We start from the raw sequence: 20195 nt of genomic DNA, 5'->3' as shown, positions 1-20195 counted from the left end.
CCCTTAACTGCTTCCTATGACATCCCCCCCCCCCCCCACCTTTCTAGCATCCTTAACTACTCCCTTACCTGAGATCCCACAGCACTTGAACTGGACCTTCTTATTATATTTACATCACAGTACTATTTGTTTAGGTATCTGTCTTCCTCCTGGGACTGAGAATTTCTGGAGAGAAGAAACTCTTTCCTACTGCTTTGTAACCCCAGCACCTTGCACAGACCTTGGCATGATTCAGGTGCTCAATGTTTGTTAAATTGAATGGAAATGGCTCCAAATCATGGCTGAAAACTGAAGTTACCTTTTGTTTCTCCTTCTCTCAACCAATATTGATTCTTCTCATATAATGTTGCTTATAGTCATTCTTTCTTTGTAGTTCCACCGTCTCCATTTTAGCCTCAAATCTTTATCGATGCCCCAACTCCCAAAATGCCTCCAAACTTTAAGGATCTCTCCAGTCCGCGTTTAACATCAAGGCTGCACTTTGATCTCTTTGATACTGGCATGTAGAGGATAAGGCCCCACCCGCTGGCATCAAGGTCTTCCACAGTCTGACCCTTCCTACCTGGAATGCAGGGACCACATTCTTACATCTCTTTGTCCCACACAGGGCTTTGTTGTATATGTACACACACACACACACATACACACACGCTCTCACTCACCTAATCAATGTTTGCTAAAATAACTTGATTACCAGGACAATTTTTCATTTATTTTGCTTTCTAAGCGCTGAGGGTTAATTTAGGCATTTAAAATAAATTAGTGGCAGTGTACATTTTCAAAATGCTGTTGGAAATCTCATCACCTTTATTACTTCTCGTTACCGTATGACTTTCTCACCAGCAGGAAATGGGAGCCCTCCCTGACTCCCTAGTATAGGGCAAAGCTTGCTCTCGGGTTCATACCACGCCTGCCTCTTCCACTGCGAGCTTCCTTACTAGACTGAGGTTATAATTTATCTGATGTACATCTTTCTTCTTTGTCTCTCACACTAGACTGGGGGCCTCTCCAGGGCAGGCACTATGTTTCCTTCCTGTTTATTTCCACAAGCTGGCATAATGTTTGGCACATGGCTGCCACAAGGTAGGTACTGTGTAAGAACGGGTCAAGTTCACATTCATAACATTTGTAAAAGTGAAATTCTGGGAATTAGGGTACAAATTCCTAGCTCTCCAATATACAAAGTAGTCACTGGTACAGTTCTTCTCCCACTAATAGTGAGCTTCAAAAAATTAATCTTGTTTAGACAACTTGTCATTTATGAAACAATAGGGCTTTTTTTTTTTTTAACCAAGTCTATCCTATACATGTTTAGATTGTAATTAGGTTAAATAAGAGATATTAAACCAATAGTTAATTAAATAGAAAAGCAACAGAAAAGAAAACTTAAGGAAACACAAAGCTTTAACCTCTAAATATACATTTTAAAATTCAAACTGGAGGGCTTCCCTGGTGGTGCAGTGGGTGAGAGTCTGCCTGCCAATGCAGGGGACACGGGTTCAAGTCCCGGTCTGGGAAGATCCCACATGCCACGGAGCAACTGGGCCCGTGAGCCACAACTACTGAGCCTGCGTGTATGGAGCTTGTGCTCCGCCACAAGAGAGGCCACGACAGTGAGAGGCCTGTGCACTGTGATGAAGAGTGGCCCCCACAACTAGAGGAAGCCCTCTCATAGAAAATGAAGACCCAACACAGCCATAAATAAATAAATAATAATGAAAAAAAATTCAAACTGGAAAGCTGACAAATTCTCGGAGATTTCCACGGTGAAAAAAAAAAGAGGTAGAGAATTGTACATAATACTCTTTACTGGGAATTTTGACAAAAAATAGGCTATATAATATCTAGTAGAGACAGGTAATACCCAATATCCACTCTTCTCTTCTTCCTTAGTTATAAAATACCTCATTTTTAGATGGACACATGGTTGCCCAAAATAAAATTTCCTAATCTTTCTTATAGGTATACGTGGCTGTGTGATTAAGATCTGGTCAACTGGACATAAGCAGAAGTAGGGTGTGCAGTGTAAGGATGTTCTGTTTTTTATTTGTTTTTTTTTTTCTGTGATTCTTTTTCCATTTCACCTTCCTGCTGCCTGGAGCACAGATGTAACGGCTGAGCTCCAGAAGCCAAAGTGGACCATGAGATGACCTTGGGAATGTAAGCCATACACAGGAGAACAAAAATACAAAGAGACGGGACTGATTTTCTTTGTACTTCTTCAATGTGAGAGAGAAATAAACTTTTATCTTGTTTAAGCCACTGTTATTTTATGTGCCATTTGCCACCAAACCTAATCTTAACTGATATGGGATCTTAGATCCATTACCTGTTGAAAACTCCCCTCTATATTCTCACCAACTTAGTTTTTAAAAATATAACCTAAGCATGTTACAGAGTAAAAAGCACAGGCTTTATAGTTAGAACATATGGATTCCAGTCTCGGTCCCTTCAGGCTTTAGTCATATAATATAGGGCAACCTCTCCAGGACTCATTTCCATTAGCTGTAACATAGAGATGACGATGAGACCTTCTTCTTGGGCTTGTTGGAAGGGTTGAGTAATGTCAGGTGACACGATACGTGAGAAGGGGTTTGGTAAGACACTTCCCTGGCGGTCCAGTGGTTAAGACTCTGCGCTTCCACTGCAGGGGGCACAGGTTCGATCCCTGCTCAGGGAACTAAGATCCCGCATGCCGCACAGTGTGACCAAAATAATAAAAATAATAATATAAAAAAATTTAGAAGAGGCTTGGTAAATTATAAAGTATTACATGATTCTTGTTATTTTGTTTTTGCTTCTGTTTCTAACAGGAGAAAAATGAATCCTGGGCTTGGCAAGTGGAGGATTAAACAGGGCCACCCAGCATCAGGCACTGAAAGTGCAGAAGCCCAGCTCTCTTTAGCCTATCACTCATGCCAGGGACATTTAAAAGGGAGAAATTGATAAAAATATTCTCCAAACAGGGACCAGTTGTCCGTTGTCCAAAGGATGCACTTAGCATATCGCCTCCCCTATGGTAAGTACTAAATAAATGTCACTTCTGTGGGTACCACTGCTCCCGGGAGTATAGCAATGGAGTCTATAGCTCCAAGGAGGTGTCACCAGCGTGTTCTTCTCCCGTAGGTGGACCTGTGTGACTCCAGACTAACATCCTCCTGCTTGGAATCAGAATAAGGGGAATTACAGAAATTGGACCTTTGATATCAAAACCCTAAGAGAGCTTGATACATTCACGGCCTTGCCAATAGAACCACAATTCTTATAATTTGCTGTTGAAACAGTGGACGGGCACTTTCAAAGGTGACTTGGCTGACTTTCTTTTTCATTGAATCCACAGAGGGACCAACTTCAATCACATTTCCTTCTGGCCTGGGGATCTTGCTATCTCTTTAAAATGAGACCAACTTCGTAGGTTGTCTTCTCTCATGGTTCATGTGTAAATTTATGATTTTACAATCAGAGGATAATTTCATGTGCCTTATTTGAAAGTCCTCAGTGACCACCTCACTACTGGTTCACCCCTAAAGTGTCTTTAATACACAGAGATGTGTTACAAGCAGTGGTTGTCAAGCATCAGTGTGGGTGGGGGTCACCTGGAGATCTCGTTAAGCTGCAGAATCTGACTCAGTAGATCAGGGCAGGGCAGTGATTCTGCATTTCAACATTTTGAGCAGCAAGGTTAAAAGTATTATAGCTAATTAAGTGGCAAAGTTGGGATTTAAACCCCAAAGTCTATCTCTTTCCCACAATGCTGAAATGCAGAAATAGAGTGCTGAATAATAAATGAGACATTGTGTCTAAGCCAAATTATTTGGGATAACTATTACATGTAATGTTAAAATGCTAAAGTACTATTCTCCCAGAGGAAAAAGAAAGAAGTACACTAAACTGGAGAAAAAGAAAACACAATTTTTTTGAGGAAAGGACAGTGATAATCTAAGAGGATAGAGACAAAGAAAATAAGAGTGAAAAATTATGGAAGACAGATAATAGTTACGTTCTTAAGGAGAAAAGAAAGAGCCACACTTGCCACATTTCGAAAATAATGACCCCAAACATTCACCCCAGGTCCCTGACCTCCCAAGCAGGACCAGGTGACAGCAACTAAGGATAATATGAGGAGAGAAGACAGCTCCATGGCACAGAGAGACGAAGCCCATACTCCATTCCACCAGCATTCCAGAGAACAGCCAGCTCTGCCAGCAACAGAGCGCAAAGCCAGGGCCGCACCAGCCTTCCAAGACCCGCCGTGACTGCAAACTTGTGAGGTCTCCCTCAGCCAACAGTTTATAAAATAGAGAATGGAGGATTCTGTCTCTATAGTCAGGCCTTAACATTTTTGGATAGAACAAGTCTGAACTTTAACAGCCAAAGCATTTCCTCTTGATTCCACATTAAAGGCAATTTCAAAGCACTGCAGAAAGCGTACTCTCTGTGTGTTCTCCATAAGACAATATAAAAATCCCACTGTATTAGATCAGGCCATGGTGCATCCAGCAGGATTTTGCCTCTGCTACTGGCACCAAATGAGGTTTATAAAGAAGAACATGCTGTCCTCTTTGTCATTAAATGCAGGCATTTAGGAAACACCACAAACACATTTCCGACCTCCTCTGATGTCCTGTTATCCATCATTCTAAACACACCTAAAGCCCTCCTGAAGTGACTCAACCAGGATTGATAAGATCCTAGTTTCCTATGTTTATTACCTGCTGTTTAGAGTTGGAAGTCCTTTTACTAGTCCTGATCTATTTTCAAAGGACCTTTTTTGTATTTATTCTGTCTTAAACTGTTTTGTTCATGCATCACTTTATTAGAATCTAAGTTACTATACTGTTTTATAATTATTGCTTAGGTGGTCTCTCTCTCTCACAGGATTGCTAAAATTTGTCCTAGATTTTGTATCACCAGAGCCTAGTGCTGTGTCAAGCATATAGCTGGCATTCTACAAAACGCTGGATAAAATATAAGAAAGCTCTAGGGCAGAGATCTGATCGTCATATGGTACCATTTATTCAGAAGAATCTCAATAAGTTTTTGAATGGAAATTCCTTTATCTTTTCTGGTAACCAAAGACTGATGACCTCCTCATATTAATTGATGACGTCCTCATATTATTTCAACACTTCAGTTCTTTCCAATTCAAACCAATAGACATTTACTAAACATCTACTACAAGCCGTCACTGTAAAAGCTGCAGGATACAGTTCCTAAGATCACACTCCTGTATCCTCTTTGAGGAAGTTCATCAATACACCATAGTGAGCATTGAGCCCTTGCCTTTGTACATCTTCAAACAAATAAAAACCAGTATATAACATATATTACATACTTGATCAAACTGCGGGTCTTCTCCACGTTGTAGAGATTTTGTCAATGGCTTTTCCTAGAAAGAAACATAGGCAAGAAAAATTACTAGAGGCTTTTAAATATTACAAAAGAAATGTCATTATTATTAAAATTTTTCTCATCTATTTCTCCCTTTATGGGATGAAGAGACACCGGTTTTCAAATATGTGAGAAACTCTTCCTTACTATTCAAACCTTAAAGTATAATGTTTGATCATCACCACCAGGATTTTTACTATTCATCTTCACACATTTGACGAAGACATTCAAATCTGATGCTATAAGTGGTCCTGTGTTTTCAATGGAAACCACATAAGAAAAACTAGGGAATTCGTTTGAAATTTTATTACCTATCTTGGGACTTGACAGATAATAAAAAGTTGAAAGTGATACACTATTCCAGGTCCTAAGATTTAAAAACAAAATAAGGTATAATTATTAGTCTGAAGGATGGACAGCCTATCAATCACACACTTACTAGGCGTAATCGGTGATTTTTGAGCATGATATTTTGACTTGCGACATCCAAATCACTGCAAAACTAATCTGGGAAGTGACAAAGATCTACAGAAATAAATTTTCCTAATGATTATTTCTTCATTTACATTAGGAAGCCTTAACTGACCTTTCAGGAGGGCATTTTATAACTATTTAGCCTTACCTGTATCTTTCTCTTTTTTTGGAAGTTAATATTGACCCAAATTTGATTTAGGCTTAGAAACCATGCAAAAAGTTATACATCAAAAAATAGTGTTTTGGACCTGCGCGGAAGGGGAGAGGAAGCACGTCCAGAGAAGGGCCTCTGGAGTGTGGAGTTCCGGAGTTTGGAGCCGTGTGGCTGACAGGGTCTTGGTGCTCTGGCTGGGTGTCAGGCCAAGTTAAGGACATCGGTCCACCAGAGACCTCCTGGCCCCACATAATATCAAATGGTGAAAACTCTCCCAGAGATGTCCATCTCAACGCTAAGACCCAGTTCCACGCAACGACCAGAAAGCTATAGTGCCAGACACCCCATGCCAAATAATTAGCAAGACAGGAACACAACCCCACACATTAGCACAGAGGCTGCCTAAAACCATAATAAGTTCACAGACACCCCAAAACATACCATCGGATGCCGTCCTGCCCACCAGAAAGAAAAGTTCCAGTCTCATCCACCAGAACACAGGCACCAGTCCCCTCCAGCAGGAAGCCTACACAACACACTGAAACAACCTTAGCCACTGGGGGCAGACACCAAAAACAACGGGAACTACAAACCTGCAGCCTGCAAAAGGGAGACCCCAAATGCAATAAGTTAAGCAAAATGAGAAGACAGAGAAATACACAGAAGATGAAGGAGCAAGGGAAAAACCCACCAGACCAAACAAATGAATAGGAAATAGGCAGTCTACTTGAAAAAGAATTCAGAGTAATGATAATAAAGATGATCCAAAACCTTGGAAATAGAATGGAGAAAATACGAGAAACGTTTAACAAGGACCTAGAAGAACTAAAGAGCAAACAAACAATGATGAACAACACAATAAATGAAATTAAAAATTCTCTAGAATGAATCAATAGCAGAATAACTGAGGCTGAAGAATGGATAAGTGATCTGGAAGATAACAGTGGAAATAACTACTGCAGAGCAGAAAAAAAAAAAAAAAGAATTAAAAGAATTGAGGACAGTCTCAGAGACCTCTGGGACAACATTAAACGCATCAACATTCGAATTATAGGGGCCCCAGAAGAAGAGAAAAAGAAAGGGACTGAGAAAATATTTGAAGAGATTATAGTTGAAAACTTCCCTAATATGGGAAAGGAAATAGTCTATCAAGTCCAGGAAGCGCAAAGAGTCCCATACAGGATAAATCCAAGGAGAAACATGCCAAGACACATATTAATCAAGCTATCAAAAATTAGATACAAAGAAAAAATATTAAAAGCAGCAAGGGAAAAGCAACAAATAACATACAAGGGAATCCCCATAAGGTTAACAGCTGATCTTTCAGCAGAAACTCTGCAAGCCAGAAGGGAGTGGCAGGACATATTTAAAGTGATGAAAGGGAAAAAACCTACAACCAAGATTACTCTACCCAGCAAGGATCTCATTCAGATTCGACAGAGAAATTAAAACCTTTACAGACAAGCAAAAGCTAAGAGAATTCAGCACCACCAAACCAGCTTTACAACAAATGCTAAAGGAATTTCTCTAGGCAGGAAACACAAAAGAAGGAAAAGACCTACAATATCAAACCCCCCCAAATTAAGACAATGGTAATAGGAATATACATATCGATAATTACCTTAAATGTAAATGGATTAAATGCCCCAACCAAAATACATAGACTGGCTGAATGGATACAAAAACAAGACCCATATATATGCTATCTACAAGAGACCCACTTCAGACCTAGGGACACATACAGACTGAAAGTGAGGGGATGGGAAAAGATATTCCATGCAAATGGAAATCAAAAGAAAGCTGGAGTAGCAATTCTCATATCAGACAAAATAGACTTTAAAATAAAGACTATTACAAGAGACAAAGAAGGACACTACATAATGATCACGGGATCAATCCAAGAAGAAGATATGACAACTGTAAATATTTATGCACCCAACATAAGAGCACCTCAATACATAAGGCAAATGCTAACAGCCATAAGAGGGGAAATCGACTGTAACACAATCATAGTAGGGGGCTTTAACACCCTACTTTCACCAATGGACAGATCATCCAAAATGAAAATAAATAAGGAAACACAAGCTTTAAACGATACATTAAACAAGATGGACTTAATTGATATTTATAGGACATTTATAGGACATTCCATCCCAAAACAACAGAATACACTTTCTTCTCAAGTGCTCATGGAACATTCTCCAGGACAGATCATATCTTGGGTCACAAATCAAGCCTTGGTAAATTTAAGAAAACTGAAATCATATCAACTATCTTTTCTGACCACAGTGCTATGAGATTAGATATCAATTATACGAAAAAATCTGTAAAAAATACAAACACATGGAGGCTAAACAATATGCTACTAAGTAACCAAGAGATCACTGAAGAAATCAAAGAGGAAATCAAAAAACACCTAGAAACAAATGACAATGAAAACACAGCAAACCAAAACCTATGGGATGCAGCAAGAGCAGTTCTAAGAGGGAAGTTTAAAGCAATAAAATCCTACCTCAAGAAACAAGAAACAATTCAAATAAACAACCTAACCTTACACCTAAAGCAATTAGAGAAAGAAGAACAAAAAAACCCCCAAAGTTAGCAGAAGGAAAGAAATCATAAAGATCAGATTAGAAATAAATGAAAAAGAAATGAAGGAAACGATAGCAAAGATCAATAAAACTAAAAGCTGGTTCTTTGAGAAGATAAACAAAATTGATAAACCATTAGCCAGACTCATCAAGAAAAAAAGGGAGAAGACTCAAATCAATAGAATTAGACATGAAAAAAGGAGACGTAACAACTGACACTGCAGAAATACAAAGAAAGGATCATGAGAGATTACTACAAGCAATTATATGCCAATAAAATGGACAACCTGGAAGAAATGGACAAATTCTTAGAAAAGCACAACCTTCTAAGACTGAACAAGGAAGAAATAGAAAATATAAACAGACCAATCACAAGCACTGAAATTGAAACTGTGATTAAAAATCTTCCAGCAAACAAAAGCCCAGGACCAGATGGCTTCACAGGTGAATTCTATCGAACATTCACAGAAGAGCTAACACCTATCCTTCTCAAACTCTTCCAAAATACAGCAGAGGGAGGAACACTCCCAAACTCATTCTAAGAGGCCACCATCACCCTGATACCAAAACCAGACAAAGATGTCACAAAGAAAGAAAACTACAGGCCAATATCACTGATGAACATAGATGCAAAAATCGTCAACAAAATACTAGCAAACAGAATCTAACAGCACATTAAAAGGATCGTACACCATGATCAAGTGGGGTTTACCCCAGGAATGCAAGGATTCTTCAGTATACGCAAATCAATCAATGTGATAAACTATATTAACAAGTTGAAGGAGAAAAATCATACGATCATCTCAATAGATGCAGAAAAAGCTTTTGACAAAATTCAACACTCATTTATGATAAAAACCCTCCAGAAAGTGGGCATAGAGGGAACTTACCTCAACATAATAGTCCATATATGACAAACCCACAGCCAACATCATTCTCAACGGTGAAAACTGAAACCATTTCCACTAAGATCAGGAAAAGACAAGGTTGCCCACTCTCACCACTATTATTCAACATAGTTTTGGAGGTTTTAGCCCCAGCAACCAGGGAAGAAGAAGAAATAAAAGGAATCCAAATCGGAAAAGAGGTAAAACTGTCACTGTTTGTTGATGACATGATACTATACATAGGGAATCCTAAAGATGCTACCAGAAAACTACTAGGGCTAATCAATGAATTTGGTAAAGTAGAAGGATACAAAATTAATGCACAGAAATCTCTAGCATTCCTATACACTAATGATGAAAAATATGAAAGAGAAATTAAGGAAACACTCTTATTTATCACTGCAACAAAAAGAATAAAATACCTAGGAATAAACCTACCTAAGGAGACAAAAGACCTGTATGCAGAAAACTATAAGACACTGATGAAAGAAATTAAAAATGATACAAACAGATGGAGAGATATACCATGTTCTTGGATTGGAAGAATCAACATTGTGAAAATGACTATACTACCCAAAGCAATTTACAGATTCAATGCAATCCCTATCAAACTACCAATGGCATTTTTCACAGAAGTACAACACAAAAGTTCACAATGTGTATGGAAACACAAAAGACCCTGATTAGCCAAAGCAATCTTGAGAAAGAAAAACGGAGCTGGAGGATTCAGGCTCCCAGACTTCAGACTATACTACAAAGCTACAGTAATCAAGACAGTATGGTACTGGCACAAAAACAAAAATATAGATCAATGGAATAGGATAGAAAGCCCAGAGATAAACCATGCACATATGGTCACCTTATCTTTGATAAAGGAGGCAAGAATATACAATGGAGAAAAGACAGTCTCTTCAGTAAGTGGTGCTGGGAAAACTGGACAGCTACATGTAAAAGAATGAAATTAGAACACTCCCTAACACCATACACAATAATAAACTCAAAATTAATTAAAGACCTAAATGTAAGGCCAGACACTATCAAACTCTTAGAGGAAAACATAGGCAGAACACTCTATGACATACATCACAGCAACATCCTTTTTGACCCACCTCCTAGAGAAATGGAAATAAAAACAAAAATAAACAAATGGGACCTAATGAAACTTAAAAGCTTTTGCACAGCAAAGGAAACCATAAACAAGACCAAAAGACAACCCTCAGAATGGGAGAAAATATTTGCAAATGAAGCAACTGACAAAGGATTAATCTCCAAAATATACAGGCAGCTCAGGCAGCTCAATATCAAAAAAACAAACAACCCAATCCCAAAATGGGCAGAAGACCTAAATAGACATTTCTGCCAAGAAGATATACAGATTGCCAAGAAACACATGAAAGGATGCTCAACATCACTAATCATTAGAGAAATGCAAATCAGAACTACAATGAGGTATCCCCTCCCACCAGTCAGAATGGCCATCATCAAAAAATCTACCAACAATAAATGCTGTAGAGGGTGTGGAGAAAAGGGAACCCTCTTGCACTGTTGGTGGGAATGTAAATTAATACAGCTACTATGGAGAACAGTATGGAGGTTCCTTAAAAAACTAAAAAATAGAACTAGCATGCAACCCAGCAATACCACTACTGGGCATATACCCTGAGAAAACCATAATTCAAAAAGAGACATGTACCACTATGTTCATTGCAGCACTATTTACAATAGCCAGGTCATGGAGGCAACCTAAGTGTCCACTGACAGATGAATGGGTAAAGAAGATGTGGCACATATGTACAACGGAATATTACTCAGCCATAAAAAGAAATGAAATTGAGTTATTTGTAGTGAGGTGGATGGACCTAGAAACTGTCATACAGAATGATGTAAGTCAGAAAGAGAAAAACAAATACCGTATGCTAACACATATATATGGAATGTAAAAAAAAAAAAAAGGTTCTGATGAACCTAGGGGCAGGACAGGAATAAAGACGCAGACATAGAGAATGGACTTGAGGACACGGGGAGGGGGAAGGGTAAGCTGAGACGAAGTGAGAGAGTGTCATGGACATATATACACTACCAAATGTAAAATAGATAGCTAGTGGGAAGCAGCCGCATAGCACAGGGAGATCAGCTCGGTGCTTTGTGACCACCTAGAGGGGTGGGATAGGGATGCTGGGAGGGAGATGCAAGAGGGAGGGGATATCAGGATATATGTATACATATAGCTGATTCACTTTGTTATACAGCAGAAACTAACACAACATTGTAAAGCAATTATACTCCAATAAAGTTGTTTAAAAAAAAATAGTGTTTTACTTTAGCTAATGATGATGTCCCAGAAAGATTCCATTTACATTTTGCTGATCGCATAGACCGTTCCCTGCCTCGGTTTTCCATTCTCCTCCACTGAAAAGGTGACATATACCCTCAGGTGGATGCGAGCCCCACCCCACCCCATAGAGTCTCTGTTCTTGAAGAGATTGGCTCAGTCTGGGTATCTAAAGCTTTACCAGGAACCATATGAATTAACTGCTCTGTCTCATTTGCAAAATACACAGCTTCAAAATGCATATTCACCTAAAATAAAAAGAATGCAGCCTTCTTCAGGGCTAATAAACATTGCCTCTTCAAAGTATATTATACTTTTCCTTTTATAGCACTTACCAAGAGTGATGAGCTGACTGACACCCCCGGTAGACTATAAGCTGCAGAACGCAGTCCCCTCTATTTCTCCCCGGCACTTAAAGTTACAGGACAGGGCTCTGCTTGGTAACGGTTAAACATTTGCCAAATTAATCAAAGCTGTAGGCTAATGATATCCAGTTTCTTCAACTATGAGATCCTCTTATTGGCATGTGTGTGTTTTGCTGTAAGTTAAAGGAATTTTTTAATATACTTTTTCATTGTGGCAAAATACATATGATGCAAGATTTACCATTTTTACGATTTTTATGTGTACAATTCTGCGACACTAAGTGCATTTACAATGTTGTCTAACCTTCACCACTCTATTATGAGGACCCCTTTTAATGTCAAAAATTTTCAAGGAATTCTCAACCACCAAGCATAGCCTTATACCCCAAACATACAAGATAGTAATTCTATCTTCTTGTTTAAGACCATACATAATGACAGAGCTAATACTATGATTTCAATGATACTTTTAAATGGTTTTGTGCTATCTTGCAACAATACTTATTTTATATACATCAGGAAAGTGGGGATACATCTACATGGGAAACTGTAACGTACTCAGTCAAACGCTAATGGCTGGGACTTCCCTGGAGGTCCAGTGGTTAAGACTCTGTGCTCCCAATGCAGGGGGCATGGGTTTGATCCCTGGTCAGGGAACTAAGATCCCACATGCTGCATGGTGTGGGCTTATAAACAAACAAACAAACAAACAAACAACCCTAAGTGGCTGATACACATGTGCATCTGTAGACCCCTGCAATAACTCAGCAGTCCATACCTTGGGAGTCTGCCATCCTTTCATCCTAAAAGATGAGATCCTATCACAGTGGGGGATGGAAGGTGACTCTGTCCACCCACATCCTGGAACGTCCCATGCCTAAAAGTCATTTTTTCCCACTACTATCTGGGTGGGAATGGTGATAAACATGATATTTTATGCTCCCATGTTTGCATACATATGAAGGAAATAGCCTATGGCAAGTCTTACTATGTCTAGCAAGCAAAGTTAATATGGTAAGTTGTTGCTATACTCAAAAGTCAAGTCCATTAGCCAATTACTTGAATTCCATGTCCCAGTAAAACAATATACTTTTACACTAAGTTCTCCTGAACGGTTCTTACACAAATATGCTGTCTTAATCATATTCCTTGAAGACTTAGTTTAAACGTCACTTCCAAGATTAAGCCATTCCCCACTATTCCCAGGCAGAGTCATCTGTTCCTTGTCACACGGCACTTTGCATCTATTCTTGTCAGCATTTCCACTGTGCTGTAACTTGACTGTCTCCCTACACTCCTAGTACAGAGTTGAAACTTATTATTAGGGTTTATTAAATGAATATATCCCTATGCATTTGGAAAGATAGCTTTGGGCACAGAGAATCAAGTTCACATTTTAACATTCCCAAGATTTTCTGTGCATCAACATAGATTTTATCAGTGTCAAGAGGTTAAAAACTAGACCTGGGGAAGACAGTATCACGCTGGCTAAAAAGTAAAGAGAAAAGGAAGAAGGAAGGAAGGAAGAGAGGAAGGAAGGAAGGGAAGAATGGAAAAGAGGAGAGAAGCAAACTTGCTCAAGCTCAGGAGAGAGGCATCTGAAAACAAGGCGGAGCAATAAGGCTCATGCCCACTTGAGAAGAGAGATCTGAAGAGGCCCGGTTCTGCTTGAGTTTCTCCTGCAGGAGATCAGCCCACCGAATCTAAGGTCTGCAGGAATCCAAGGTCTGCACATTCAAGACGTCATGGGTCTCAAAGAGCATTAAATAAGTAGTAAAATGAAATTAACACAGAGTAAACAATGGATAATTAAAGAACAAGTAGAAACAGACTATGACAGAGGAGGCTCAAAATAATGGCCTCACTTGTCCAATAAGAACAGTGTGCGTTGTATGCTTTTAAAATTTGTCTTTGTTCTGTATTTTAGTACAGATTTACTTATTTACTAAAGGTTATTGAATGATATGTTTGTTTTTCAAAAATCATTCTAAAAAAACAAAACTTTGGGGTCATGGATCCCTGAAAATTCTTAGTGGTCCAAAGCTAGAAGATCTCAGTGTGTGACTCGACCTTGCCCAGAAGCCCCGGCTCACCGGGTGACAGTGAACAGAAGAGATGGGCGAACCAAAAACATCCTGAGACTTGGCATTGAACATCAGGGGCTGCTAACAGCACAAAGAGAACAAAATAGACATTAAGCCCCTCCTGATGGAAGCAAACACTATGAAATCGTTTTGACAAAAACAAACAGAAAAAAAAAAATACCCTGAAACTAACCAAGCCTTTAGATATCATTTCCAATTTTCAGGAAATACAAGAGTTAGGAAGCAGTAAGAGAAATATGTTACACTAAGCCACAGGGATGCAATCAGCAAGACTCAGACTGAAGGAAACTGAAGTAAAAAAAGATATTTTTTCAATAAAAAGTTGCAAAGAGTAAGAAAAAAAGAAATGGAGGTGGAGCCTATTGATTTTCTTTTTAAAGGCTATTGCACTATGTGAATCAGATCTGGGGCCGGATTCAAATAATCTGTTAAGAGAAAGTATGGCATTCATGAAACCATTGGTGATTTGAACACATTAGATATTTGATGATGTTACGGGATTATTTTAATTTTTTAGGTGTGATAATGGTCTTTGTTTAAAAAAGAATGTTTATCTTTTGGAGATACATGCTGAAATACTTACAGATTAAATGATATGGTTTCTAGCATTTGCTTCAAATACTACTGGGGAGAGGAGCTGGGAGTGTAACAAATTAGCCATGAGTTGATAACTGCTGCTGATGGTCACTGTGTTCATTACACCGTCTTCCCACTTTAGCACATGTTTGAAATTCTCCATAAAAAAACAAACAAACAACAACTAAAAACAGGGGAACATGATGTATCACTTCTGTCACCATGAAAAAATTTTTTTATAATGTCTCACTTTCCAAGGTGGCCTAAGTCACTTAAAACTGATTTCTATAGTACTTACACAACTCTTTATCTTTTCCTGCTGGAGCTGCAGAAGGAACCCCACCCCACCCCATTTGTTCATATTTCCAGGCAGGATCTGGGTGGCGAGCATCTCGCCTGCTGTGTGAGGAGCAAGCTGCCCTTCTCAGTCTGCACTGTGCGCTTTTCTTCGAGTTTGCTTCCCCTGAATCAAAGAGCACTGCTGTCCCAACCCATCCAAGAGGAATTTTCTCCTGTCACGAAGAAACCTGTAGGGGTTTCAAGCATTTCCACAGGAAAAGAGAAAGGTCCCTGTTTGTGCTTCTCAAACCTTGGGACGTTCCAACCTCTCCCTCCCTTAAGAAAACACAAACTCTAAAAGCTCTTTGTGCCCATACCTACCTAAAAAGGCCATTGACTTCTACCTCAATTTTCGAACACTTTCAGTGCCTACTAGCTACATTTTCACTTTATAATTGTTTCACACTGGGTTTCTCTGTAATCTGTAAGAGAAAAGATGGCCATAGCACGGCAGGACCTGGCAGTGAGACAAGTCTAGAGAGACTCTTCTGTATCAAAAGGTGTTTTATTTGGGGAATACAAGGGCCTTATTTAATAAATCATTTTCTACCTCCGAAGTTTGAGTGGCCTAAAAAAATCCACAATGTGCCCCACACAGGTAGGACTTCACTAATCTCAAATGATCCCAGTATTTTTGTCCTCAGAGATATTTCAATAAACACGTCACCCAGCAATGTCACTAGAGTTAATATGAGCTTATTCAATTTGTTAACTATGTCACCAGCCTTGCTTATGAGGTACTATTTTAACATCTTTTAATTATTATATAGCAGTTCAGTGCATGGACTTTGGAACCTGAGAGATTTGACTTTGACCCCTAGGTCCCTTACTGGATCTTACTTAACCTCTCTAAGCTTCAGTTAACTTTTAGGTAACATAAGGATACATAATGCCAACCTATCTCATAGAACTAGAAGATGAATGACACAGAGTACTCAATAATTGAGAGTCATTACTACTATTAAAATTCTTTTTAATACCATTATTATTGGAACTAGAAACATTAAAATGTGTAACCTCTTTCATAATGTTCAGGAGCTGAAACTAAGTTCCACCTCTTTTCCTGGGGCAACGCATACTCCCACTAACGTTAATTAAAGCTTTAATTTTACCTTCCTGGAAGCTTCCAAGTGTAACTAGAAAGCTGTATTACAGAAAGTAGGAAAGAAACATTATAAAGGGTAATTGTCCCTCTCTCTTAAAAAAAAATCTAACATGACTACAGTGACTTTAATTCTTAATATGTAATTTAGAGGAAACCTTTTAATTTAATGGTGGGATGCTACAAAAGCAACCAAGTTAAAAAAAAAAAAAACACCAAACTTCTCAAGTCTTGAAACTAGTGTTTTTGATTATAAGAACTTGTTTATGCATCACTGACTCAGGATTTTGATACCATCAGCAGTGAAATTTTATAATACACATGTCTGTTCTGAGTAGTCAACAAAAAAATTTCAGATCTGAGCTTCCGCAACTGGGATCCCTCTTCTTCACCAGAACACAGGGAGGATGTGTAGTGAGCTGCCCCCTTCAGAGCAGCCGTGGGCTCGACTGTTGAGATGCCGCTAAGGCATTTCATCCAGAACAATCAGCACACAGCGGCCGGCACCTTTCTCAGGCTGAACCAAAGAAAAATGAGGTTCAAAGTATCTTCATGTCTGACACATATTTTTTTTCTTCAGATCTTATTTGTGCCAACTGTGATTCAACCTTGGAAACAGATCTAAAGAATAAGCCTGAGAATTCACAGTTCTGAATACTGACCATTTCTCCCCAAAAGTCTCTCCCTACATGACGAGGGTCAATCAGGGACCTGGGGGTTGGAATCATCTTGAAGATACACTCCGGTCATTTTGTTTGCCTGCAGGGATCACTGAACTTCTGGCGGAAGACTCAGCCTCCTTGATGGTGCCTCAGTTTGTCCACAGGTAAAAATGAGCATCACTTCACACTGACCTGGCTAGGTTTCTAGCAAGAATTCACGAGCACTAGTTAAAACCACTGGAGATCTATGGAAGAAGGGGGCTAATAGAAATGGATGAAACTGTGTTTCCCTTTTATTCTCTTCAGTTACAAACGGATTTCTTTAAACAAGACAATATATGCTGATTCTTACCCAGAATATTGGGGAAAAATCCCCAGATCAAGAGAATGAGAGTATCTCCAATCAGTTCAGGTATTAGCAAGTAAGATGCTGCCTGTTACCCTGTGATATGAAATGAGAAGGCAGATTCAAATCTGGAGGAATATTTTGGCACTTTTTCTAAGAACTAAAAACTCTTGAGAGAACCTGTCCTATTTGCAGCTGGCTTTGCACATTTCAGAGAAGCCAATTCTCTGCCAAATCTAACAGTCCCAAGGACAAATCCATTATTTGAACATTGGAGGGGAAACTTCAATTAAATTTGGATACAAAGTTAATCTTCATTTTAATTGAACAAAAGAGCATCTCCCACAGGCATTTCTGTAAAAACTACAGCAGCTACTGAGAAATGCAAGATGCCACCTTCACTCATCTGTTTCTGGCTTTGTTTGTATTTTGGATTTTTTTGTCCCAGTATATACGCCAGTTGTGCACGTTACGTCCACTGAGTGGACATTTACACGTGGATGGATCTTTCCCTGCCTCCTCTGGGACTCTGCACAGTCACCCAGCTCCCCACTCCCCAGATGCAAGCCTCCCCCACACTCCTGGCTCTTTTTCTCAGCTATCAACATGCTTAGAGCTTTTCATCTTAGCATCTGCCTTCACCACACTTCCACCTCTGGCTACTGTTTTCTTTCCACCCCCTTCTCATCCTTAGTTCGCCAATGAGCGGTCTACACTTCCTGTCTTCCCTTCCTCCCCTACTCCTTCTCATCCTTAGTTCGCCAATGAGCAGTCTACACTTCCTGTCTTCCCTTCCTCCCCTACTCCTTCTCATTCTTAGTTCGCCAATGAGCGGTCTACATTTCCTGTCTTCCCTTCCTCCCCTACTCCTTTTTCAACCACCTGCAATCTGACTTTTCTGTCACCACTAAAAATAGTCCCCCTAGAAGCCCCAGTGACTTTCCAAACAATAAATCTGGTGGACATCTTTCAGTACTTTTCTTTCTGGTCTTTCAGCTGCAATGAAACACTATCGATGATTCCCTTCTTTCCACTTGACTCATGCCATCCCCCACTTTTTCTCCTCCTACTTCTTTAGACATCCCTTTTCTGTGTCCTTCATAGGCTGGTCTTTCTCCTCAAATGTTTACATTCCCCAGGGATGTTCTTGGGGACTTGAAATCAATCATGTTCTGATTTATCTTCTGGCACCACTAACACACACACACACACACACTCACTCACACTCACACTCACACTCTTCTCAGACCCAACCAAACCACCTCTCATCAAAAAATCGTACTTGTCCCTTAAGGTTCATTCACTCCACCACACTTTCCCTGGTCACTCCTACAAGAAGTGACAGAGATTTCACTCTTAGTAGCTCTTTTGGTATTCTCTAGTTCTTGTGTACCTAACCAAAGTCATCCTGGTTATTCACATACACATCCTTTCCCGAGTAGATTAGAGCTTGGACTTTGGAGTCAATCAAACCAGGATTTGAATCAGGACATTAACCCTAGCTCCACCACCTTTGGTAAGGTTTTATTAAATCTCCCAGGTTCAGCATCTCCGACTAAACATGAAGGGGGCCACGAGTGTAGTGGTTAAGAGCAAGGATCCAGGAGATGGGTGGTCTACACTGAATGCCAGCCCCACCACTTACTAACTGTGTGACTTTTGACAAGTTTTTTCCTTGTCTGTGAAGTGGGGTATAAGAGTACATATCTCATGATGTTGATGTGAAAAATTAGGTGAGTTGATGTTATTCAAGTATTAAGAACAGTGCCTGGCACTCAGTAGGCACTAGAGAAACATGAACTATTATTATTATTATTACCTATCTGCTAGGGTTAATGTGAAAATTAGTACATGTGAAACATGACAGGTAAGCCAAAAAATGGCAGTTGTTCTTATAAAAATCTGTCTTATTCCTCTTTGTATAATGCATAACCTCAAGTACAATCACACTTGGAAGTTACTATAGAAAGTAGTATCTATCTACCTACCTACCTATCTATAAGCTACTATCAAAAATAACTTAAATATATGTATAACTGAGTCACTTTGCCGTACAGAAGAAATGAACACAATATTGTAAATCAACTATACTTCAATAAAACTTAAAAACACACCTTATAAAATATACATTGTTATAATTATTAGCATGATCTATGGAAATCAAGACTTGTGCTGGCTAATCAAAGACACAGAAAGTAAACTTATGGTTACCAAAGGGGGAAGGGGGTGGGGAGGGATAATAAGAGTTTGGGATTAGCAGATACAAACTACTATATATATAAGAGATAAACAACAAGGACCTACTGTATAGCACAGGGAACTGTATTCAATACCTTATAATAACCTATAACGGAAAAGAATCTGAAAAAGAATAGGAAAAAAAAAGACTTGTGCTGGTTAAAACTGTACTCAAACACTGTTTTTTGACCCAAAGGCCATTCAAAGGTAACTAAAGAAACACATTGTGGTATATACATTAAATGGAATTCTACTCAGCAATAAAGATGAATGAATTACTGATAAATTATAAATGGAAGCGCCTCAAATACATTACGGTGAATGAAACAAACTAGAGCTTCCATTTATACAAAATTCTAGAAAATGGGAATTAATCTATATATAGATCAATAGTTGCCTGAGGGCCTGGGTGGTGGTCTGGGCTGTCTGCACAGGGGCACAGGAAACTCCTGGGGATGACGGAAATGTTCTGTATCTGGACTGAGGTGATGCTGACACCAGGGTACAAATTTATCAAAATTCATCAAATCATAGATTTTAAACCCCTGTAGCTTATTGTATTGTATACTTTAAGAATACTGATTAAAGTAAAAATTTTCACGGAATGTATGGGAAGAAGAATCCCTAATCTGT

The 20195-nt window shown here is 39.1% G+C and overlaps 1 protein-coding gene across 9 annotated transcripts in view; it reads right to left on the bottom strand.

The window, feature by feature from the left end:
• The window catches only part of FRY (FRY microtubule binding protein), a 425513-nt gene that overhangs the window by 173275 nt on the left and 232043 nt on the right, over positions 1-20195 (bottom strand). For all 9 annotated transcript variants that reach the window (XM_036831330.1, XM_036831325.1, XM_036831331.1 and 6 more), the window contains one exon: positions 5336-5389. In XM_036831330.1, coding sequence (XP_036687225.1) covers positions 5336-5389 — 54 coding nt within the window. The remainder of the gene's footprint in view (positions 1-5335; positions 5390-20195) is intronic.

Source organism: Balaenoptera musculus, chromosome 18, assembly GCF_009873245.2.
Source record: "Balaenoptera musculus isolate JJ_BM4_2016_0621 chromosome 18, mBalMus1.pri.v3, whole genome shotgun sequence".
Taxonomy (NCBI): domain Eukaryota; kingdom Metazoa; phylum Chordata; class Mammalia; order Artiodactyla; family Balaenopteridae; genus Balaenoptera; species Balaenoptera musculus.
The sequence above is the reverse complement of the archived record's forward strand: the minus strand, read 5'-3'. Positions and strand labels throughout refer to the sequence as shown.